The sequence below is a fragment of the Nuphar pumila genome, chromosome 10, assembly GCF_984573655.1.
Source record: "Nuphar pumila chromosome 10, dmNupPumi1.hap1.1, whole genome shotgun sequence".
Classification (NCBI taxonomy): domain Eukaryota; kingdom Viridiplantae; phylum Streptophyta; class Magnoliopsida; order Nymphaeales; family Nymphaeaceae; genus Nuphar; species Nuphar pumila.
In genome coordinates, this window is record NC_143258.1 from 80,242,928 (window position 1) to 80,268,767 (window position 25,840).

The 25,840-nt window shown below is 37.5% G+C and overlaps 1 protein-coding gene across 3 annotated transcripts; it reads left to right on the forward strand.

Moving 5' to 3' along the window:
• The first annotated feature begins 1,367 nt into the window (after positions 1-1,367).
• Positions 1,368-7,832, forward strand: LOC149826991 (uncharacterized). Of its 3 annotated transcripts, none has more exons than XM_090020194.1 (4): positions 1,368-1,511; positions 1,918-2,713; positions 6,745-7,194; positions 7,331-7,832. In XM_090020194.1, exons 2-4 carry the CDS (start codon positions 2,053-2,055, stop codon positions 7,510-7,512), a joined length of 1,293 nt encoding a protein of 430 aa, XP_089876320.1. In that variant the 5' UTR covers positions 1,368-1,511; positions 1,918-2,052; the 3' UTR covers positions 7,513-7,832. The 3 variants fall into 3 exon arrangements, with proteins under 3 accessions (XP_089876320.1, XP_089876318.1, XP_089876319.1); XM_090020193.1 differs by having other exon boundaries at positions 1,412-1,485; XM_090020192.1 differs by having other exon boundaries at positions 1,368-2,713.
• The last annotated feature ends 18,008 nt before the right edge of the window (positions 7,833-25,840 follow it).

Here is a 25,840-nt window from a genome sequence, read left to right on the forward strand (position 1 = left end):
GATTTAACAGAGCGCGAAATTTTCCCTCTCTCCACGTTCAAAATTTAAATCGGCCGCGCTCGATTTAAATCGACTTCTTCGGAGGACAGCAACGCCGGAGGACAACGACGTCAGAGGACGCTGGAGGACGGCGATGCCGGAGGACGCTGGAGGGCGGCAACGCCGGAGGACGCCGTCTCACGGAGGATGCCATTTCACGGAGGACGGCGACGAGGACGAGGCAGACGCAAAAGCGGTGGCCGGAACCTCAGCTTTTAGCAGCTCGTTGGAGCCGAAGATGGCGGTGCCAGCAGCTGCAGTGGATGAGAAGAAGTGGTCGGCCTCTGGACTGTCAAGGAACGACAATATTGAAGACGGAACTGTCTTTCTCCTCTGCGATCGTCCTTCCGTCCGGGGTGAAGTCGGAGGGAGACTCGAACCACTTTAACCTCAAGGCATCGGTGCGGGAGGCCGGTTCACGGAGGACGGCGACGCCGGTTCACGGAGGATGACAACACCGGTTCACGGAGGACGGTGACGCCGGAGAGCATCGGTTCACGGAGGACGGTTCACGGAGGACGATGACGCCGGTTCACGGAGGACAGCGACGCTGGAGAGCACTGGTTCTGTGCAATGCCTGTCGGGTGCGGTATAAGTCCGGCTTATTGCTGCCGGAATACCGCCCGACAGGGATCAATTTTTTTTTTTTTTTAAAAAAAAATTTAGCGACAGCTTAGCGACGGACATTATCCGTCACTAATCTGTCGCAAATTAGCGACGGAATTAACGGCAGATAAGTTTTTTCGCTAATTAGCGAGCAAAAATTCGCGATGGTCTCTATCCATCGCTAATCCGTCGCTAAGCCGTCGCTAAACTGTTTAGCGACAGATTAGCGATGGATAGAGACCATCGCTAATCCACGACTTTCTTGTAGTGAAATACCACAATTTAAAACTATAATATGAATTATCGAGTTCTTGCCAAGGAAAATCTAATGCGAGATTCACAATAAAATGTCTTGCAAAAACATGAAAAAGAATCTTTGATAATAATTCTAAAATAAAAACAAATAATTAATTTTAAAATACGGGATATAACAAACAATTTCCGTATATGCCAAACTTATCGCAAAAAAATGTGGTCGGTATTATAACTATGATTTTTCATTTTACACGCTTGCCCCAGGCTAAGCTGTGTCAATCTTCAGGCTTGTCTCGATAAATATGATGAGCTTACCGAGCTGACCACGCGCTTACTTTACAAGCCCATCACCAAGTCGGTTCATTTGCCATGTAATGTAAGTGGGCACGCACCGCATGGTTTGAAGAGTGAGGCTACTATCAGTTTAACATTAAAAGTTTAAAACGTCTTCGGCAAGAAACATCGCGCGCCCTCCCGTTGAACGCCTTCTTTGTTTAAAGCGCGGGCGCTGGTTCAGTGCGGAACGGCGCCACTTTCTTCTTCTGCCAACACCTCTTCTTCCGTTTGATGACTCTCTGAATCATGGTTTCGCTCTCCCTTTCTTCTTCGAGGTAGTTTTCAATATTTCTTGTATTATTATTATTATTTTGCATTTTTGGGTATTTTCTTTGAGGAGATTTCATCATTTTCAATTTTCATTTTTTTGGGTGGTTCGTAACGTCGTGTGATTTCGAAATGATAGAAATGATGTGGGATTGAACGGAATTCTTGGGTTATGGTTTGTGCGTTTGAACGTGGTGGAATTTGATGGGAAAACTTGCGATTTTAGTGGTGTTCTTTTGAGTTTTTTAGCGTTTTAGGGTTTGTTCCTGCGAGTTCGTTTGTTTTGAGCTAGGGTTTCTATAAGGGTGGGGTTATATTGTTATTTGAATTGGTGTTCTGATATTTTTTATTGTGTGGATGGAAAGAGCGGTGTTTTGATCGATTGGTTTCCTTGGTGAATTCTTTTTTCCGCAGCACAACATCTGCTCGTTTGTGAGATGGGCTTTTGGATGTTAGGTGTGAAATTGTGGGATTGATCTGGTTCTGGACTCCGTTAAAATCTGTCTTTGTAATTTTGAGGATTTTCTCGGGGAATTACGGTAGTTGGTCATGACGACTTTTACGACAATTGCTTTGGATCGATTTTTAGAACCCACCGTAAAAAATTCCGTATCAAATCCTGCTCAAGTTCAGACGGAGAAGAGGATTCCTCCATCTGGGAAGAAAGCTACGCATATTTATGCCCCACCTGCTTTATACAGGACCCCTGAGATAACTCCAATTCCGGATTCCTCTTCATCGTTTCCTCCCTCCCCGTATGTTATAAATCATAAGAGACGTGGGGCTAGCCTTTCGAGGGGTTCGTCTCGGGTTGATGTATCTGAAGCCTGTTCCAAGGAGAAAAATAAGGTAGAAGAGGGACAGGATGATGGCGTTATGGTTAGCCAGACAAATGGACACCAGAAGGAGAATTCAACTCAAGAAACTTCTAAAGTAGTTCCTGTTGCTTGCCTTGATGGAGAAACGAGCACAAAGAACTTTGCGGATGAGTGCTGGAAGGGTAACGACAGCTGCAATGGGCTGATTGGTGATGGGGCCTCGGCAAGAGATCTACCTGTGGATGCAGAGAGGTATGGTGATATTGATGATTTTTTCGATCCCCAGGATTCAATGAGTGTTTCAAGCAACACTGAAGCAGAGGACCAGAACGGATTGGAACGTTCATATAGGAATCCATCACAAGGAGGAGAGTACTATGATGCCTATGAAGGTATTCTATTTGTATCATGCAATTTCTTGCTATTATTTCGTTTTCTGATTGGTTTTGGTTGGACAGTTGAAATTTTGTTGCCATCTTGGTGGTTTGTGGGTAGCTTACAAAGGATGCTTCAGCTTTATTACTTTGTGGAATTAATTTGTAGCATGTTGATTTTTACATGCACAAAAAGAATTCTAAAAGAGTTCCTTGGGTGAATTTTTATGGTTGCTCTGATCCTTCTTTTGGACATCTGACTTGCTATTGTGTGCATCCATTGTCTTTATTGAAGGGCATGCAATCTGGGATAATGATTTTTTATGAAGCTGTGGAAGCTTTTGTTTTCAAGTTTGTTACGTGTCAGGAGTTGCAAAAGTTTTCTCTGAAAAATGTAGGCTGAGAACTGAAAGAATATTGAATTGCAAAAGACTGTAAAAGAAAAGGCAAAACAAACATGTCATGGTTATTTGCTTCGACTATGAAAAGCCTCTTTGACTTTTATGCATATTGAGAAAAAGGCATTCAGAATTGAAAGAAATATTGAATTGCATGAAGACCAATTACAAAAATAAAAGTAAAATGCTTGCATCAAGGTTCGATAGCTTTCACTATGAAATATGTCTTTGCATGATGTCTTTTAATTTTAGGAATAAACTTGTTATGAAATTGATTCTCTTCTCTAGGGTAGAAATATAGACTAACCAAATTGTATATCATGTTGATTAATCTTATATCAGTTAATTGAACTGCAGGTTCAAGCATTGCTTGGGCTACACTCATGCAGGCACACACAAATGCACAACAAGAACAGCCAAATGTATATATTAGAAAGTTATTCACAAATCTATACCTCTAACAAACATTAACATTATATGATGCTATATTTCTACAGTGCAAAGCTAAGGTGCAGATTCAGATGACTTTGAAGAGCCTTTTTTTTTTCTTATGATTCATCTTGATTTATTAAAAAAAAACTGTTAAAGTATTAGAACAAAATGTATCTTGGTTGTTTTTAAGGAATTTTGCGTTTAACCGCCTAACCTATGACAAAATTACGTTTAACCGCCAGTGTTTCCAAACTTTTTGAATGGGTGCCTGTGTTTTCAACATATTGCTCATATGACCGCTGTGACTTTTCTTGCTAAAGTTACTGATTTAAACTTAACTGTACTACAACTACAAAAAGTCACATTCAATCATTTCAAAAAAAGAAATGGTTAAAGTGTCATTTTAAAGAGTCAGCTGAACTTGTTAAAGTTACTTATTTAGGCTTAACTATAATACAACTGCAAAAAGTGACATTCGGACATTTGAAAAAAAGAAATGGTTAAAATGCCATTTCAGGAGTCAAATGATAAAAAATTAGCCTAAAGCAGTCATATGAGCAATATGCTGAAAACGCAAGCGTCTATTCGAAAAGTTTTGAAACACAGGTGGTTAAACGTAATTTTGTGATAGATCAGACAGTTAAACGTAAATTCCCTTGTTTTTATTCACTTAAAACTGAATTAGTATAAGATTATTTTTGAATGCATGTTAGTGTTTATTGCAGATTTTATTTTAATAATCTCAAGATGAGTCATAAGGTGGATGGTTGGACAGATCTCCTTTCTCTTCCCCAATCCCCCTCCAACACACACGTGTGTGTATCTACCTATGATTCTATGTATACTTGACTTAGCATGGTTTCATTTTCCTTGTGGATGCCACCTGACCAGTCTCTGACCAATCCACTGTGTCATTCAGAGAGATGAAATTTGTTTGTCACATTAGGTCTATAATTGACTCATGTACGAAGCGTGTTTGCACAAAGGGCACCATTCTGCTGGATTTTGTCCTTAGTATGGTAGAGGAAGTGGCATTCTTAGGGATGGTACCAACCCTATCAGTTTTCATCATCGCTATCACTGGAAAATATGGGCAGTCCTATGAGCATGGGTATCATATTTATATGCATTAGTATGTAGCAGTTATTTTGAAATCTCTAAGTTGTATAGATTTACTTGTCAAGGTAATAACACTTTTTCTAGCTGTGAATTGGGTTAGAAGTACTTGTTTGTTTATTGTAAGTATTTAAGTTATGGGAGCATCACCCATTTTTCATTAGCGTTTTGGAGTGTGAATCATGCTTCAGATTTGTGAAGTTTTGGCTTCTTTAACTTTAATCATCTTCCATCTCTTGATTCATGATCTGGCTAATCTGAACTAGAATTCATGCTCCAGCATGATTTAAACTGAATAGAAGCTCACTCTTGATTAGGTGGAAGCAGGCTCCCATGAAATGTACACTTGCAATGAAAAGCGAGTATTTTGTTTCATATTTAATCACAAAGATAATGATCCCGGCGAACTCTAGATAAGATTTTTTCCAAAGCAAGTTATACAAAAAACCTTATACAAATGTCTATATAAGTTGTTGGTACGTGTGTCCTATAGCTGCGTATATATTTCAACCTAAGCAACAAAACCAATACATATGAATGTAACATGATTATATCCATATGTATAGACATATATGCAATAATTATGTAGATAATTCACTTCAAGTTTATGTGAGCGTATGTGTCTCATGCGTGCATGCATGCAAGTGTCAAAGTCATCAGTACCTGTCTTGGCCAAATCTCAGCGAGGCAATTTTTCAGGACATTTTCATTTTTTTTATAATCCTCAAAAATTCCTTACAGAACAAAAATTTTACAGCAAAGTGAAACAATGCCAATTATCTTTTATTAGTGCCAGAAGCCAACATTAAAAGGAAATAGTGAGGTATTGAAAACATGGAGAAAATCAAATTTAAAAAGAAAACTTTGTTTAAATTATAGAAACGAAAAGGGAAAATGTCATTTTTTCCTGAAGTATTTCCAAAATTTTATGAACACTTTGGAGAATCATATATAAGTTACCTTGGGGAATGAGGTTGTACATGTAAATCACGGGGTTGTAAGTGATTGACCTTTAGCACCCACTTATATGTCGGTCATAGGATGGATACAAATACATGGTGGATCAGTCAAAACCCATACTTGATATCTATGAGAATGTGTTAGGTTGAAGTGGCACGATATTTCTGTGGACAACTGTAATGATCCTGCTCCGTTGTAGAAGGAGAGGATGGAGAAGGAAGTGAGTACTTCCTCTTTAAGAGGAATTCAAGCTTTCTTTTGTTGGTTTTCAGTCTCCTTAGCCGCCACTTCAACTTCCATACCTTGATGAGATCAGGATTAAAGGACTTTATAAGGGCATCACTCATTCAGGAAGACAAGGTCTACTGGGATCTAAGAGAGCTCGAAAAGACTAAAGAAAGGGGCAACACCAATGAAATTTGTTGGAACTTGGAAGTTGATTTTTCCAGTTGGTGGCATTGAATGTGGTTTCTGCATGGTTTCTCGCACATCCTATTTGCATGTTTCTGTTGAAACAAAGTTTACCTGACATGGTTATAACTTATAAGAACTTTTGGATCACCTCACAAGCTATGTCACACGGACTCTTCTAACAGGGCACCACACCCGCTTCGCACCCGCACCCAGGCGGGTGCGACACTTGGACACAGCTTCCTTTGTGTTAGATGAAGTCAACCACACTGAAGTCCATTTCTATCCAAAAGTAGATTCAGCTAACCCTAATCAAGTCTATTTTTATCTATATTATATATATAAATACATAAATGCACACAAATACACAGTGTTAACTTAAAACTGTTAAAAATCATATATATATATATATATATATATCCTCCCCGCACCCCCGCACCCAAGTTTTTTTAAAGTACCGCATCGCTGCATCCGCACCCGTACCCGCACCTATGTGACATAGCTCACAAGCAGACTGGTAGACTTGAAATGATGGAAATGAAACAGCTGCTTTTTCAAATTTTAACACCCAACCAAACAATGCATTTTGACGAACATCATTTGGTATTTATCAATATCTAGTTATCCATTCTAACAATATAGAACTGAATCTCATGTTCTTTAGCTACCACCTTGAATTCAATTCTATAAGTGTATGCCTGCATGATCATATTTGAATTTGTACTTGTACAGAACTCTCCAGTGATGGTGCTTCGACACCACTACCAGACATTTCCTACCATGCTCTTGAGAAGGAATTGCGTGCAATAAGACTGAATTTGTTGATGGAGGTAGAGAAGCGGAAGCAGGCAGAAGAGACTCTTGATAACATGAAAAACCAGTGGCAGAGGGTAGGACAGGAGTTGTCAGCAGTAGGCATCTTGCTTCCTGCCTCTCCAGCCATTGCTGTCAAGGACAATGGATCTCCTGAATTTGATCTTGCTGAAGAACTGCAACAACAGGTCTCTGTCATAAGATTAGTGGCCGATGCTGTTGGTAGGGGTTCTGCTCAAGCTGAGATTGCGCGAGAACTGGAATCTAGAATTGAATCAAAAAATTTTGAGGTTGCTCGACTAAAAGATAGGATACAGTATTATGAAACTATGATCCATGAGATGTCACAGAGGAACCAAGAGGCTGTTGGTAAGCTTACTTTTTATTCGTTTGTAGAACCAAATGTTACATTTCTTGCACTCTTAATCTACTATAAGTTGTGTTGGCTTTGGTTTTCCAATTGTGTATGTCAATTTATGTTCTTTACCTGGTCATGAGATCACAGATATGGCACGTAGACAGCGGCTCAGAAGGAAGAGAAGGCAAAAATGGATTTGGTGTTCTGTTGGACTTGTGGTCACGCTGGGTTCTGCTGCTGCTCTTGCATGGACTCTTCTACCAAATGCTAGTAACTATTGGAGATCTGATGCAGGTGATATTTCCAAAGATTCAACAGAAAAGGAATAGGATGCTGTGATCTTGCTGAATGCATGAAAGCTAAAAGCATTGTAAATCTAGTAATTTGACATCACACTTTCCCAGTTGAACATGTCCATGAGCAGTTCTTTCCATGGGAGCCATTCCAGGTTGTGTGGCAACATGTTGCCGGGATGTGGGCTCATCCTTCTTCCTTATCCTTTTTCTTTTTTTCAAGGCTTAGATCTGATTTATTCTGTAGCATACGTTTGAGAAGCCTTGAATTATGTACATGTTCTTTACCGTTTTGTTTTGCTTTTTATTTCTTAAATAATCCAACATGCCACCAGATGGCTTTTGTTGGTTTCTAATTTCATTCAGTTTTCTGAATAACAAATTGTAAGATACTAGATCCATGGGGTTTGGCATAGTGAGATGGGGCCTAGAGCGTTTGATGGGCAGTGTAGGTTCAAATCCCATGGGTGTCACTCTCTTGCGTAAGCCAAAGCTTGGTGACTCCCTGGGGTCGAGGGTTAGGCCCTCGGAGTTTTACGCTAACAGGGATAGAGACCGTTAAGTACGGCAGGCTGAGCCAGTGGGGTTAGGTCTCTGCGCTTGGAGTGGTTTCTCTTAGTAAAACTAAAAAAAAAATTGTGGGATACTGTTTTTTCTTACGTTTATCACTACAATGTTTAATTTGTTGGATTGATTGCTTTTTCTTAAATTACTAAATTCATGTCGGATGGATGGATTGCTAACAGTGAGGATTAAACAAAATGAAAAGTAAGGTTTTAAAACCCGTGACTCGGAACTCGACTCGTTCTTTATTGACTCGTGACTCGGCGGGTCAACTCGGTGACTCAGACTGGGTTTTGTTAACTTTTGATTTTAAAACAAAGACAATATATAAATTGTCATTTAAACATATAAAGGTTTGTAGAATGACTTAATTACTAGTTTAATTGATTAATAAGTAAAATAACATTAAGTAAAATTGCTCTTAATTCAAATCTCACATTTACTAAAGAAACTACACAAGCAGGAGCAAGTCTTTCAAGACAATATATAAAGAATGACTTAATTACTAGCTTCAAGAACTCTAATAGCCATGCTCGATCATGGTTTACATCCTGAATATATGGACATAGTTGTTGTGTTGCAGGGCCTTAAAAAATCCTTGCAAAATTTTGGGAACATTGAACTTTATCTTGATATTTGTAAGTGTGTTTCTGATGTAGAGTTGATTGGACCATGCCTTATATATCTGCACATAAATGCATATAAGCTTTGGATAATGAGAATGTTGTGATGTATATATATTATAATGATAAATGTGGGCATTTTATGTTGTTGGTTTTGAACAGGCTGGCTGCCAACTATTGTGTAGGTCTCAGAGATGGTTGCATGAGGGATCAGTTATGTTAGCTGGATTAGTGGATTCACTCTATGTTCATTGAGGGGTACTGGGTTTGATTCCTTACATGGAGCCACCAAAAGGAATGAATGGACATGTGAAATTTGATTGACTTTTACTAATTTTGTGATTTTATATTAAGTTGGTAAGCCTATTGTTATTATGCTATTTGTTCTTTGAAAAATGAACACTTACATATGAAAAAAATGCCCATAGCCTTTGAAAAATGAAAAAAGAAAAAAGTGCCCAAAACTCGCCCGAGTCAAGGCCGAGTTTTCGCAAAACGAGTTTAGCTTGCCGAGTTGACTCGTTGGAGGGCCGAGCCGAGTTAGCCGAGTCACCGAGTTGACTCGGCGAGTTTTAAAACCATGATGAAAAGGGCTATTATGTCATATTTGTGACCATATAATGTTGTTTTTCATAATATTCTTCCAACTATGAGACTAAGGGTACCTTTGGAAGCGAGAAAGGGTAGGAAAAGTGATGTAAAATAAAAAATCAATACAGATTTTTTGACCCTTCCAAATGAGAGAGACTTTTTCATCGATAGTTTTTCTAAAAAGTATACTTTTTGATAGGAAACATTCCTTCATGGGGCAGGAATGTTTCCTACCAAGAAAAAAATTATTTTTAAACTCCTCAGCACCACCCATCATCTCACTGTCACCACCACCCTCCTCTCTCATTTTTCATATTTTTTCACATTGTTTTTCTCATGCTACACAAACAAACCAATTTTTTTTTTTTGAAAAACTTCTCATATCAAGAACTCTTCTTATGAGAGTTTTTCTCTCTTTCAAGAAAGATGTAAGAAAAGTGATATAAGTTAGGAAAACTGTATGGTTTTTTACCCTTCTAAAGGAGAGAGATTTCTTTTTTGAAAAAGTTTTTGTAAAATGTACACTTTTTTTTTATAGGAAACATTCATCCTGGGTAGAGTTTTCTACCAAGAGAAAATTGTGATTTACACTCCCCACCATCCATCTCATCACCAACCACCATCATCTATCTCATTATCACCACCACCACCAAGGCACCCCAATGGATCGTATCCATCAAACCAAGGTCCACCAACTCAAAACAAGATTCATTTCATGAAGTGGATCAGATACTTCAAGCCAAGGTCTAGCCGCCCAAGCTCGATCCATGCAGGGGCATTATTGATATTAATGAAAATTTATAAGTCCACCTTAGAGGGTGCCTATGTAATGCTCTAAAATTTTTAACTTGTAAGTTTTAAGAAAAATTTGAAATTTTAATACTCAATCATTCTTCTTAGTTAAAATGATAGTTTAAAAAAAAATAAGTCGATGAACTCTGAGCGAATTACATGCAAAATTTTTAATAACGAATTGAGTCCCCAAATGTCTTGGATTTGAGCTTATATTTTCATATATTCATTAAAAATCATGAAGATTAAAAAACAATATTTTTATATATAAACAATATTATACAAAAGTTCTTATACAAAATGACAAAATATGCTCAGGAGCAAACAACTGAAAGAATGAATTCTTAATATCATCGTGTCATCACACTATCGCATGCAGCATCAGCCTACTCGTCACCTGTGTCCCATATAATGGGTCAGAGTCATGAAAGTCAAGTAAGTGCAATGATAGTAGACAAGAGAACAAGACTAATAACAATATTTATCGTACTTCAAAACATTCGATTGTACTCAATTGGACAGACTGTGGGTTGATATAAGCGGTGTATCATTTTTAGTTCGAAGAAATTATGTGAACATCATAATTTTGTTTCGATAATTATCTTCTCATGGGTACTTATAAGATAAAATCGTAAAAATAACAGAGATCATTCGGGGGTTTATTATTTTATGTAAATTGATAACCCGAATAACTAATTGATTCTGATTTAAAGTGGATGGTTTCAGAGACCGAGAGAGAATTCTCCAAAAGAAGAAATAAACGTAGGAGGCATCCTAACTTGTGTAGAAGTTTGTGAGATCTACCAGCTATGATAATAATTTGTAGCCTTGTTCCTTAGCTCCAATAACTGTAGACGCCGAGTCATTGCCATAAGAGGAGTGTAGTTGTTAACAACTTTATTCATCAAAGTTTATACCGATATTCCTCTCTTTTGATATCACTAAAGGATGAATGGGTGTGTAAAGTCTTATTTGATCTAGCAACCCATTCACCATGCTCTGATCTTTTAAACTGAATCGAGCACCTTGCCTGTGAAGACCATCATGTAGTTGTACGTAATTTTTTTAATATTGTGCATTATCACACAACGTTTGTCATAAACCCCCATTCATTCATCAACGTACGAACATGTCATGCATGTCTAATAGTACTACTGTGATGAGAGAATAATTGGTTTTTCAAAAAGAAAACCAATCGAAACTTTGAAAATTCTCGATTTCCCAAACCTCAGGTTGGGGGCATATATGGGTCATCTTTGGATGCAAAATAGAAGGACTTGACATAAGTATGACCGAAATCTACATAGTCGAAGTCTTGTGTTTTATTGGTTCAAAGAGAAGACTTAGTTGTGAATACCCAAGTCATGACAGTTTCAACTTATTTAAAGTTCGAACCAGGTTTGAATAGTGCTTTGTAGAACACTCCAACACTTGGAGGTTGTTCGATCAAAACAGATGTAAAATCTTTGATGCATTTGAGTACGAGAGCCTTATCCAAGTGTATGTCGAATATCCCGAACATGTGAACGTAAATCACTTGTTTTAGTTTACAAGATATCGAAGGCATACAAACTCAAAATGTGGGATATGATCTTTTTGAAATTGAATTAAAAACAAAAGTGCGCAAAACTATAACTTTAAATAAATGCTTGCGTAATTTAAAGTAAGCAAAACTGCATACTCTAAATAAATATGCACATAATTTAAATAAAGCAGGAGTAAGCAAAACTGTATACTCTAAATAATTATATATGTATATATAATTACACATGTCAACCAAAAGGTCATCATAAATAATGCAAAAGTACATAAAACCGCATACTAAAAATAAATGTGTAATTCAAATAATACAAGAATAGACAAAATTTCATACTCTGAATAATTATATACGAATGCATAATAAGATATATATCAAAGCATTATACGTCAAAAGGTTATCGTAAATAATGCAAAAGTACATAAAACCTAATACTTAAAATAAATGCATAATTCAAATAAGATAAAAATACGCAGAACTGTATACTCTGAATATATATATATATATATATATATATATATATATATATATATATATATATATATATATCAAAATATTGCACGACAAAAAACCATCATAAATAAGGCAAAAGTATGCAAAATTGCATACTTAAAATAAATGCATAATTCAAAGAAAGCTAAAGTACACAAAACTATGTGTTTTAAATAAATGTGTACGTATATATATATATATATATACATATATAATACTATATTTATATTTAACATATATATATATATATATATATATATATATATATATATATATATATGAAATGTTCAACCGCTATCATAGTATGCAAATTTTCTCTACCTCAGAAATAGTCTGAATGTTTGATGATTCCGAGCATAAGTGCAAGCTATATTCATCCCTCGATAAAAGTGCAAGTCTTGTCAGTTGCACCGATGTGGTAAACTCAAAAGGTTTTTATCGAACTGCATAAAGAACAAGGTTATCGGATCCAGCTGGGCTCAAAGCCGTTAAACCAAGTGACTCGGCTATTAGAACAACTGAGTTAGCTCGTAAGCTGATACACGGCTTGGCTAGGACTCATCTGAACCAGGTTCGTGCAGAACAAAAAGACCCGAGCTTGACTCAGTTTGGGGAAACCGAGTGGAGCATGATAATTGTGAATCGAGTCAAGCTCAGTTTTCGAGGAAACCCAATTTGACTCAATAAATATGGAATAAATTTCACAACAGATCCAACTCGGTTAAACAAGAAGGGGGGAGAGGATTGGCTTGGTTTGGACTCAACCTAGACGCTGAGCCTAACCCAAGGGGTTGGGCCAGCAAGCTGAACCGAACCAAGCTTGGTTCAAAAGAGGACAGGACAGGCTTGACAAAGCCGGACTCGGTGCGACCGAGTCAGGCTCGGTTGGAAAGGAGGACCGAGCCAGGCTCTGTTGGATCTAACCGTGCCATGGCTCGGTAGGCTCAGTTTGGATCTAACTGATCCTTGGCTCGGTTGGGGGGTATATGACCTAGCTGAGCTCGACTCTGACCAAGCTCAACTTGGTCCTGGCCGAGCTCAAGGCAGCAGCAGTAGTTACTGCTGCTGTTTGAGATGGGTCGACGGCCTGAAAAGGGGGGGAGCTGGGCCAATGTCGGAGGCAACAACCCCGACTGTCGTGGGCAGCTAAGGTAGGGAGAAGAAGGTGGTGGGGAGAGAGAGAGAGAGCAGCAGCAACGGCTGCTGCTACCGTCTAGGTCCCACTAGAATAACACAGAGGGTGGCAGTGGAGGTGGAAGAGGCACCCAACAACTGGGCAACCTTCGGTGGGCACCCCTGGCCAGCCATTTTATGGCAACAGCAATTTTTGTTGCTGCCACCTTCCATGGCCATCAAAAGGGAAATAGGGAGCAACAGGGAAAAAAAAGGGGTGACGATAGGGGGAGGGGGTGGCGTCAGCCACCCCTATCGGTAGGCCATACGATGGCAGCAGCAGCTTCACGTTGTTCCTGCTACTTTTCTGAGAAACAGAGGAGGGAGAAGAAGGAACGGGGAGTTGGGAGATCACCTAGGCGGCTGGCGGCGGTGGAGCTTCCCGGTGGCAGTGATGGAGGATACAAGAGTAGAGGGAGAGAGAGCAAGATCAGAGAGGAAGAGGGTGGGGTGTCGGTTTAAACCGACTCTGAGAGAGAGAGAGATAAGCAACGAGAGCACCGCATAAGGGGTTTAAATAGAAAGAAGAATGGGAGGTCGGTCGGTCGGTGGTTGGATCCAACCCCAAATAAAGGTGTTTTGGGCTTGGGTTGGATCCTAATAGATCCAACCCAAGTCCAAACCACTCTAAGGGACTCGATTAGGCAGAGTTGGATCGGGTTGAGTTCAATCGAACCCAATTGATCTCTCTCTCTCTCTATCTATATATATATATATATATATATATATATATATATATATATATATATATATATATATATATATATATATATATATTGTTTCGAATTGAGTTGGGTCTGATTGGATCCAACTCAATGATATATCATATATATATATAATATATCCATTCTGGAAAACTTATATTTTAGTTTTGTGTATTAAACTGAGATTGGATTGAAAATCCAAATTTGGATCCAAATTCCAATTTCAAGGTTTTGTTCTTTGTTGGTTTGGGTCCAAATGGACCCAAACCTTACCTTAACTTATGCAAGACTTATTTTGGGTCTCGTTTGGATCTCGAATCCAGATGCGAGTATCCCCAAAGTTATATATATATATATATATATGTGTGTGTGTGTGTGTGTGTGTGTGTGTGTGTGTTTGAGGAACAACCCAACTTTCTGGATCTATTTTTGGATTTGTAATGTTTATCCATATGGATCTTATTTGGATCCAATTCTGTTTTGAGATTGGGTCCATCTAACGGATCCAGTCTTATGTCTTAGAGGTGTTGAGCGACTTTGAATTATTTTGAACCCAGACCATGTCCTTTAAATAGATCTGAGTCCTTATTATGAGGTTACTTAGATTCAGATCATACACTAGATCCAAATCTGTTTAACTCAGAAAATTCAATGGATGCTTCATATTTTTAAATGTATAGTTGAAATTCGGTTTCAGAGGGGGTTGATCCTTTTGGATCCCCTATCGAGATCCAGATCTATAAAGAGTTAGTATACACTAGATACCTTTTTAACATCCAAAAGTTCATCGATTTATTCATGGTCAATGAATTTCTCATAAAAATAGCGAGAATAATTTTGTCTCATTTTTGAAAAATCAAGAAAATTCGTAAACTTTATATCCTACCCCTCTAAAAAGGATTTCGCCCACGAAATTACAAAGGCTAGCACAATTTGAACATGTCAGGTTATTTTTATTTTTCTTTAATACTTGATTATGGTTCTCAAGTATATTCCGTGATCCAATGGTGTTGCCATCGAACTTTGACTAAAGGAATAGTTTTTATTCTCAACACTTGTTCTAATCGGTCCATGATCTTCATCGACCTTTTTTTAATAGTTAGGTCCTCTTGAACGTCCACGTCTTCATATTGAATGACATGCGATGGGTCGTGATTGTATTTTCTTAACATGGATATATAAAAATATGTTATAGATTTACACATATTATGAAGGTAGTGCCACACGGTAGTTTGTCTTGTCGATCCTATCTAGGATCTCAAAAGGTCTGACGAATTTGGGACTTAGCTTTCCTTTCTTTTCGAATCAAAAAACACTTTTGGTTAAGGATACCTTGACAAACACTCCATCTCCAACCAAAAAAAGTGAGTTCTCTACATCGTTGATTAGCATAACTCTTTTGTCGACTCTAGGTGGTCCCCAATCTTTCTCGGATCATCTGGATTTATTGAGTGCAGTGCTGTAGTACAATTATCGAGTCCATCTTTCATTTGTCAACTTCGTTCCAATAGACAAGCCATGGATAGGGTCTTCCATGTAATGCCTCGTACGAAGCCATCCCAATGCTAACGTGGTAGTTGTTGTTGTATGAGAATTCGGCAAGTATCGCATGTGAATCTCAATTGCCCTTCCAGCTCATCATACATGCCCATAGCATATCCTTTATGTTTATATCGTTTGTCGAGATTGTCCATCGTTTTGAAGATGAAAAGTCGTACTGAATTTTAACTTTGTACCCAAAGCTTGTTATAATTGTCCCCAGAACCGAGAGGTGAAACGAGGGTCATGATCAGAGATGATCAAAATCGATACTCCATGTAACCTAATGATTTCTCTGACATACATGTCTACTAGACTTTCTAGCGATTGATCGATTTGAATTGGCAAAAAATGAGTGAATTTAGTTAGTCTATCTACGATCATCAAATCGTGTCATGCTGTTTTTGAGTCTTTGGCAAACCCACAACGAAGTCCATAGTGATGTCTTCTTACTTTCAATGTATAATTTTCATCTTTTGTATCACTTCACCAGGGCTTTGGTGTTCTATCTTGATATGCTGACAGGTTAAGCATTTTAAGATAAAAGTTGTCACTTCTCGCTTCATACTGTTCTACTAGTATTTTAAACATCTCTGTGCCTCCTGGATGAATGGTATACTTGAAGTTATGAACTTCTTCCAAAATTTCTTCCCTTAACTTAGGGTCATTTGGAATCTAAAGTTGATTCTTTAGCCAAATGCTTTCATCCTCCTTGAGACAGAGACATGTATCCTTCTGTTGGGCTCGTATTTTCAGTCTTTCATATTGTGTATCATCTTTTTGACTTGCAATAATCATGGTGAGTATCTCGGGTTGGACAATCAGATTTGACAGTCTAATAACACCCTCATTGTTTGCAATCAGTTTTCATGGGACAAAGTCTTCAAGTAGCTTTCATCGCATGCACATAAAGCTGGACAAAGTGCCTGGAGTCTTGCAACTGATGGTGTTAGCTACAACGTTCGCCTTTCCTAGATGATAGAAGAGGGTGAATTCATAGTTTTTTAGGAACTCCAGGCAACATCGTTGCCTCATATTCAATTCCTTTTGTGAGAACTGATACTTGAAACTCTCGTGATCGATAAATGCTTTGAATTATTCTTCATATAAGTAGTGCCGCCATATCTTTAGTGCGAACACTACTGCTGCCAATTCAAGTCATGAGTAGGATAATTCTTTTCATTGATCTTCAGTTATCATGAGGCATAAGTGATGACCTTCTCATTTTGCAATAGTGCACAACCTAAGCCTATTCCAGAGGCATCAGTGTATATTAGATAATCACCATAACTAGATGATAAGGCCAAAATAGGGGTGGTCACGAGTCTTTTCTTCAAAATTTTAAAACTTTCCTTGCACTTGTCATTTTATTCGAATTTAACTCATTTTTTCAGGAGTTTAGTCATAGGCAAAGTGATCCTTGAAAATCTTGGATAAATCTTCAATAATATCCGGTCAGACCAAAAAAACATTAAATATCACAAACATTCTTTGGTTGCTCACAGCTTAGCATGACGTTCACCTTGATAGGCTCTATGAACACTCCATCTTTTGAAATCACGTATTCAAGGAACATAACTTACTCGAGCCAAAACTCACATTTAGAGAATTTAGAAAATAGTTGTTGCTTTCTGAGGATCTCTAGAACAACTCTCAAGTGTTCTTGATGTTGTTCCATATTCTTTAAGTACACCAAGATGTCGTCGATGAATACTATCACGATGGTATCCAAGATTGGATGAAACACCATATTCAGTAGATCCATAAAGGTTGCGGGCGCATTGGTGAGTCTGAAAGCAATTACTACGAACTCATAATGCTATATCTTGTTTAAAATGCTATTTTGAAATATCATCATCCTTAATTTTAAGTTGATGATACCCAGATCTAAAGTTGATTTTTTAAAACACCTTAGCTTTTTGTAGTTGATCGAACAATTCTTTGATACTGGGTATCATATATTAATTTTTGTTGGTGGCCTGGTTGGCTATCCTGTAGTCTATGCACAACCTCAAAAATCCATCCTTCTTTGTCATGAACAAAACCAGTATTCCCCACAGTAATACACTAGGCTGAATGAATCATTGATCCATCGGCTCTTGCAATTACTTCTTGAGCTTCTCAAGCTACGCAGACGCCATCCTATATGGTGCTTTAGATATTGGTGTGGTCTCCGATAATAACTCTATGTTAAAACAACATTCCCATCATAGCATAAAACTTTGGCATGATACTTATATAACAGTCCATACCCAATATGACATTAAACTCAGTCGAGCAGGATCATATCAACAGACATATACTAGTTTGTTAAAAGCACGTCCAAGTTTGGTACGTAGGTCACACAAATTGTGTTCTTTCCAATTGAGTTGTATACATCTAAAATATTTTTTAGAGGTTCTATGTGAACACTTAATTGTTTAACAGAGTTAATAAAAAATAAAAGAATGTGGGGCACCTTAATAAAAAAGTATGAAAGTAGCTTTGCCAGCAACCAGAATGGTACCTTGAACGAGATCTTTCTTGGTTATCTACTCAACTGATGTGGCATATACTCCCCCGATTGCCTTCTTTTAAGCACTTATTATTGTTGTGGGGGTTGAGGTGGTCGAGGAGGCTGGGGTCCTTTAGTGTTTCTCTTTAGTTTATCTGTCGCCTTCTTGCGGCACTCGCAAATATAATGACCCATCTTGCCATAGTAAAGGCAACCTCTTATCTCACGAGGGCATGGTTGCCCACTGTGTGACCGATTGCAAATGGGGCACACATTGTTGGATTTTTGACAGGGTTGGGGACCACCTTGTGGTCTCTGCCTTTTGGCTAGAGGAATAAATTTTTTTCTTCCATGATTCTTCTTCTCAAAAGGTAGCCTTTGAACTTGGTCACCTGTGGGTGGTTTATTTGAATTCCCACTAGCCACAAATGACTTTTTTCTCAAAACACCCTTGGAGCACTCCCATTTCTTGCTCAAAAGGTTAGTTGCCACAACGACAATGAAAAAAGACAATGGCATACTAGTCAGGCCTCTGTAACGGAGTCCTTTCTTGAGCTCTTGAATGAATTTACTTGCCCGTTCACGTTCATCTATAAATAAGTTGGAGCAATACGGCTCAAAGTTCTGAAATTTGGTGGTGTAGTCCATTACACTTAGGTTTCCTTGACACAATTCATGAATTCAATTTTCTTTTTGTCCTGAGCATGGGGGGGAAAGTAGTTTGCAAGGAAAGCTTCCTGAAATGCTTCCTAGGGGACAACTTCTGCTCCAGGGAAACAAAATCTTCAGTTCATGTGCCACCATTTTTTGGCATTATCCTTAAGTCGATAAATGCCAAAATCTATTTGTTTATCTTTTGGTATTGACAGTATCCGGAAGGCTCATTCGGTTTCCTCAACCCAACTCTCGGCGAACTCCAGGTCGGCCTTGCCTATGAAGTTTGGGGGGTCTAACTTCAATTTTTTTTTGTATGTGACCATGTTCTAATGTTAGCTCATTCTTGCAGTTGTAGCATGTTCCTGTTGGGCATGTACTTGGCTCCTGTTGGTTGTGGCCAAGGTGTTGAAGAAATCTATGATGAATCTCCATTGTTCTGACCACTCGTTAGGTGATTCACCATTGGTACATCGAGTCATCCTTTATTTGCATTAAAGAATGACTAAATTATGAATCGATAAAGTATTTGTGGCATACAAATAAGGCAGTATTATTATATACAACCAAATGTATTATGAAAACCTTGCATTGTTGGTTGACCTTATAGATAGAAAAACCTGTCAGATAAGAGCACTGACCTCAAAAATAAAACCAAAACCCTAATATTTCATACTTTTTCTAATAATGATTTGAGTACTGCTTAACATAGTTTCTCGTATTACCCATGCATCTAACTTTGTGTGGAGGAGAGAAACGCAAGGTTGGAGTGCCCATAAACAATTCAAGCATGTAGGGGGCATATTTGGCATATAATAAGGTGAGTCCAGCGCATAAGGGGATGAAGTCAGGGTGTAGACCAGAAAGTCTGGCGAATAATTGGGTGACCTACTGCCTCGTATCGGGAGAACCTCTAGCTGAGAAAGCTTCATCCTCAATGCCTTGCTTGAGATGACATTCCTCCATAGAATGGCCCACCTCTCCGTACAAGAGACAATCTTATGATTTCCAAGGGTATATCTGACCTGGATGGGCTTAGTGGCATCAACAACATTCCAGCTTGTCACCATATCATCCTAGATTGGTGTTTTCATAAACCAACCTACTCACTCGATGATCTATGTTCTAGACAAACGTTTGAAGTGTAGCCCCAACTATCTCATTGTGATTCTCTTAATCAGGATAGATATAAAAATGATTAAGCAAAAATACTTACAGTGCAATGCAGATGTCAGATGACCAAGAATCATTGCATTCTCTGTCGCTCAAATACCAAAGTCGTAACGCTTCAAAAATTTTAACTTGTAATTTTTAGGAAAATTTTAAAATTTTAATAGTCAATCCTTCTTCTTAGTTAAAATGATAGTTCAACGTAAATAGTAGTTTGAAAAGAACAAATCTGCGAACCCTGAGTGGATTATAAGCAAAATTTCCAACAATAAATTGGGTCCCCAAATGTCTTAGATTTGGGCTCGTATTTTCATACATTCATTATAAACCATGAAGATTAAAAAACAAGGTTTTTATATAGAAGTTGTGTTATACAAAAGTCCTTATATAAAATGACAAAATGTGCTCAAAAGAAAACAACAGAGAGAATGGATTCTTGATATCATTGTCTCATTGCTTTATCGCCTGCTACATCAGTCTTCTCGTCACCTATATCCCATAAAATGGGTGAGACTCATGAAATTGTGGTAGGTGCAATGATAGTAGACAAGAGAACAAGACTAATAACAATATTTATCATACTTTAAAACATTCAGTCTTACCCAATTGGATGGACCGCAGGTTGATATAAGTGGTGTATCATTTTTAGTTCAAAGAAATTATGTGAACAACATAATTTTGTTTCGATAATTATCTTTCTATGGGTACTTACAGGATAAAATCGTAGAAATAACAGAGACCATTCATGGGTTTATTATTTTATGTAAATTGATAACCCGAATGACAAGCTAAGTCTGATCCAAAAAGAACGATTTTAGATACCGAGAGAGAATTCTCCAGAGGCAGGAATAAATATGGGATGCATCCTAACTTGTGCAGAAGTTTATGAGATCTACCACTTATGATAATAATTGGTGGCCATGTCCCCTAACTCCGATGACCAAGAACGTTGAGTCATTGTCATTCAAGGAGCGTAGTTGTTAACAACTTTGTTCATTAAAGTTTGTACCTCCTATCCTCTCTTTTTATAGAACTAAAAGATAAATGCGTGTGTTGGGTCTTCTTTTATCCAACAACCTATTCACCATGCTCTGATCTTTTAAACTGAATTGAGAATATTTTCTGTAAAGGCAATTATGTATGTATATATGATTTTTTTGTAATATGATGTATTATCATATAATGAGGATTGTCATAAACTTTCATTCATTTATCGACGTATAAGCATATCGTGCATGTCTGATAGTACTACTGTGATGAGAGAATAACTAGTTTCTCAAAAATAAGACCAATCAAAACTCTAAAAATTCAGGATTTCCCAAACCTCGGGTTGAGGGCATATTCAGATCATCTCTGGATGCAAAATAGGAGGACTTGATGTAACTACGTTTGAAGTCTACGTAGTCGAAGTCTTGTATTTTATTAGTTTGAAGAGAAGACTTAGTTGCGAATACCCAAGTCATGAGTCTCAACTTATTTAAATCTTGAACTAGGTTGGACTAGTGTTTCGAGGAGCACTCCAATACTTGGAGGTTGTCCGATCAAAATGAACATAAAATCTTTGATGCGTGTGAGCACGAGAGCCTTGTTTTGTTTGTAGAAGAATCGGCCCAAGTGTATGTTGAATATCTTGAACATGCAAATATAAATCACTTATTTTATTTTATGTGGCATCAAAGACATATAGACTTAAAATCTTGAGCGTGATGCCTTTGAAATTGAACTACGACTTTAAATAAATCCTCACATAATTTAAAGTAAGCAAGAGTATGCAAAATGACATACTCTAAATAAATGTGTTTGTAATTTAAATAGAGCAGGAGTAACAAAACTGTGTACTATGAATAATTATATGCATATATATAATTACACATATATCAAAGCAGCATTTGCCAAAAGGCCAACATAAATAATGCAAAAATATACAAATCCATGTACTTGAAATAAATGTGTAATTTAAATATAACAAGAATATGCAAAATTGCGTACGGTGAATAATTATATATGTATATATAATTACACATATATCAAAGCATCATACACCAAAAGGCCATCGTAAATAATGCAAAAGTATGTGAAACTATGCACTTGGAATAAATGCGTAATTCAAATAGAATAAGAATATGTAAAACTGTACAGTTTGAATAATTATATACGTATATATAATTATATGTATATCCAAGCATCGTATGCCAAAAGGTCATCATAAATATTAAAAAGTATGTGAAACCGTGTACTTAGAATAAATGTATAATTTAAAGAAAGTCAAAGTATGCAAAACTATGTACTTTAAATAAATATGTATATATATATAATAATAATAATAATAATGAACCTAGACTGGGTTCATTAAATGGATCTGAGTCCTTGTTATGAGGTTACTTAGAGATTCCCAAATCTATCTAACTCAGGAAATTCAGTGGATGCTTCGTATTTGTAAATATATAATTAGAACTGGGTTTCAGAGGGGGTTGATACTTGCAGATCCCCTATTGAGATCCATAGTATAAGTTAGATACCTTTTTAACATCCAAAAGTTCAGCGATTTATTCATTATAAATAAATTTCTCATAAAATGTTGAGAATAATCCTGTATCATTTCTAAAAAATCAAGAAAATTTGCGGATTTTACAGCCCAATCATCTTGAATGTGGCCTAAATGGGTGTGCAAAGGTGTTTAAGGAAACTCTAATTGTTATCCTAACCCTAAGAAGGTTTTATCTAAGAATAAAGTTGAGACTCCAATGAGCTTCTTCGGGTTTCACAAGGCTCTTAGAAATTCTAAGTTAATTTTAATATTATTTTAATATTTTCTGTTATTTGTATTTGTCAACTATGGAGCTTCCCTTAGCCTATAAAAGGGGTTCTCTTATGCTGGAAATGATATCAAATATGAAATAAAATAAATGGATTTTATTCTAAAAAAATCATTCCCCTCTCTCTTTCTTTGAGCCCCTATGTTTTTGTCTACTCTCTATCTCTCTTAGCACCTAGGCCCTCATCACCTTGTCCCCCATAGACACCTAGGGCTTTCTTTTGTTCTAGCCAAATCTCCCTCTCTTGGCTCAACTTTTGGGTGTGCTCAATCCTTGTGGTCAAGCACACTTAGTGGACCAAGGTGCTACCAAAGCCAACACAAGCAACTCATGCTCATTCCAGTGTTCCAAGCCATTGTCAACTCACTCGTGAATACCAGACCATGCCCAATACTCTAAGATATCTCCCCTATGCCCTGATAAGTCGAACCAACCCTCACTTAAGCGCAAACCCACCCTCACTTAATCACAAACCCACTTCTGGACCTTCTTGACCCAAATAAGATATAGTTGACCCAATCTATTTTGCATGCTGAGATTTTCATAATTTAACCTGACTTCCTTATGTCATATCTCTCTAACTAGAATGAGTTTCATTCTTAAATTTCAACCCTAACTCAATCCATATGTACTCATCCTATCAACAAAAAATCAGCTTTAAACTTTAAACCAATTAGGAAAAACACTCTATTTACTGAAACCTATCAAAACTAAAAATAAGATCGGGCAGATTTTCTATGGTGTGATCATGAAATCATAAATCTATAGCATAGTGAAGTTCAACATTGTGGTTTGTTGTAGTGTCTTTCCCCACATGTTCCCTAGCTACCCTCCAAATTTGAGCCATCTTTTTTCAGCCAATTAGGAGAAATCACATTTTTCTAAGTCTATCAAAAATTTCAAAAACTTTTTTTTTACCTAGAACATGTTTTGACTTAACCAACCTAACTCGAGCCTAGTTTCAAACCCAGTTTCACCCTAGGTTTGCTTGAAATGTGAGGGAATTTATTTCTCTAGTGGTGGATTCGATGTTGGCCTCCACCCTAATAAAAATAGTAATTGGGTTTGACTCAAACACTATAAGTTGCATTTTTTTCTTGAGGGTGCTTTCATTGATATTTGAGCGCAAGTCATGAGGAACAACACCCACATTGATGTTTTCTTTCTGCTGCATCACACTAATTCCAAGGTCCTTCCTTGCGATACTCGGTGAGAAGAACTCTCTCATGCAAATGAAAGAGTAGGTGATTTCGTCTACCACGTCACGATCATCATAAGGGCCTTCATCCATTAAGAGTACAAGCTTCGGGTCCATCGTATCTTGGACATGAGGAAGCTTGTCTCAGACTTTTTTCCTAAAATTTTCATGTTGTGCGCCTAACTAGGTGGGCATGGGCCAACCCTCACTCATGATACACAAGTCTTTGCAACTAAAAAGTAAAGACACCCTTTGAGATCCCTTTTTCAATGCGACCCTAGTGGGTGTCCCGAGGCGTTGCTCATACCATCGGTCTCATTGTCTACCCTCGCCATTGGGGCGATCTAAGATGTACCCTAAGCTCTTATTGTGAGAACTCATTTGGCTTATAACATGCCTTATATCATTTAACTCAATAAGTGAGTTCATTTTTGAAAGAAAGGGAGAAAGATGAGGGATTTCTTCTACTTGCGAAAGTGAAATACCACCTTGTTGCACTTGTGCCTCATTCGACAATCCTTCAGGATCTGCATTGATCTTGAGAATTGCGTCAACATCATGAACCACATCGATATCAAAAACTGTGTTGTCCTCCGGAATGATGAAAAACTTGCTCTTATATGGTTGGTCAATGGGTGGCAATAATGGAGTTAATTCACATGTCAAATGGTTGATACGCCCATTGAGAACATTGCCATTTTCGATAGTGGTTTGGCACAATTGTCTGCTTGCTTGCGCATCCTCCATGTTGTGCTCGACCGAGTTAAGGGCTCATTGCAAGAAATTAAAGATGTCTTGATTGACACTTTGGGAATCGCTTGCACGATGCCCAATTACACTGTGCTTGGTGTTGCTCCTTTTGTTGGAAATTTTGGAGTCCATTGCAGGGGTTGATTCACAAGTGAAGTTATAACATCCCAAAATTTAACCAATTTTTTAGGATTTTTTTTGAAAGAAAATACACCACGAAAATAAAAAAAGTGAAGGTGGAAAAAACTTGGGCAATTTCAAATAATTTCATATATGACAAAAGTACTGAAATAGATACCAATCCATCGAATTTTTAAAGAGTTATTACACCAAGTTAACTAAAACTAAATAATAATATTTGAACAATTAAAAAATCGATTCTAGATCAACAAGAAAAATGTGATCTTCACGACTTCAGTTGAAGCATCTCGCAGTAGCTCCCGCTCAATCATCATGACTAGTAAAATGTTAATATCAGGGGTCAAACTTCACAAGTCTCAGTAGGGAATCTCTTTCCAAAGCACGCAAGTAAAGCGCTAAGCATATAAGAGCATACTGAAATTTGGAAATAGACAACAAGACAGTTGATATCTAGCTCAAGTATTTCAAAACCCATATTCAAGAATGTATGTACATCTAAGTGCAGAAAAGTAAAGTTGTAATACTCCAGTTGACAATCTGAATCGGATCCCTAAAATGAGGTGTAATGACGGAGAGATAAACCTTAAAGGCTAAGATAATCGGATGCATCCGACTTCTGTAGAAGGTTCATGACCTACCCACCTAGGACAAATTGAGTAGTCCAGGTCCTCTAACTATGTGGGTGGAGGACCATCGAGCCATTGCTGCCTATAGCATTATTTCAAACGTTGCATATTTCAACAACAATTCAAGTTACATGTACTTGCCTTTCTTGGGAAAACCAGGTTATATGAACTCATGGTGCATTTAAACCAGAGAGTGTCAAAAGAAAGCCCTGATACATTTAAACCAGCCAGACATTTATTTAGGTTTGTGTGCTTGCAGTTATTGAATTTAATAACTTGGGCATATACATCGTACCTCATTGGTCTTTTCTAACCACATGCCCAATCCCAAATAAACACACATTTGTACTACATACACCTCTAAATTGCAAAAAATGTTTGCATGACACACATGAAATATCATAAGTGCTCGTGTGGCATCCTAAAGGTTATGCAGAACCACATGCTCTTTTTTTAGCTTTCGCATAAACATGACTGCAAATTCTAGAACAATATCAAAA

Coding starts and splice junctions, on each gene's coding strand:
- LOC149826991 (XM_090020192.1), top strand. CDS start 2,053: ATGACGACTTTTACGACAATTGCTTTGGATCGATTTTTAGAACCCACC. Junction 2,714..6,744: donor GTACTATGATGCCTATGAAG/GTATTCTATTTG, acceptor GTACTTGTACAG/AACTCTCCAGTGATGGTGCT. Junction 7,195..7,330: donor GAGGAACCAAGAGGCTGTTG/GTAAGCTTACTT, acceptor ATGAGATCACAG/ATATGGCACGTAGACAGCGG.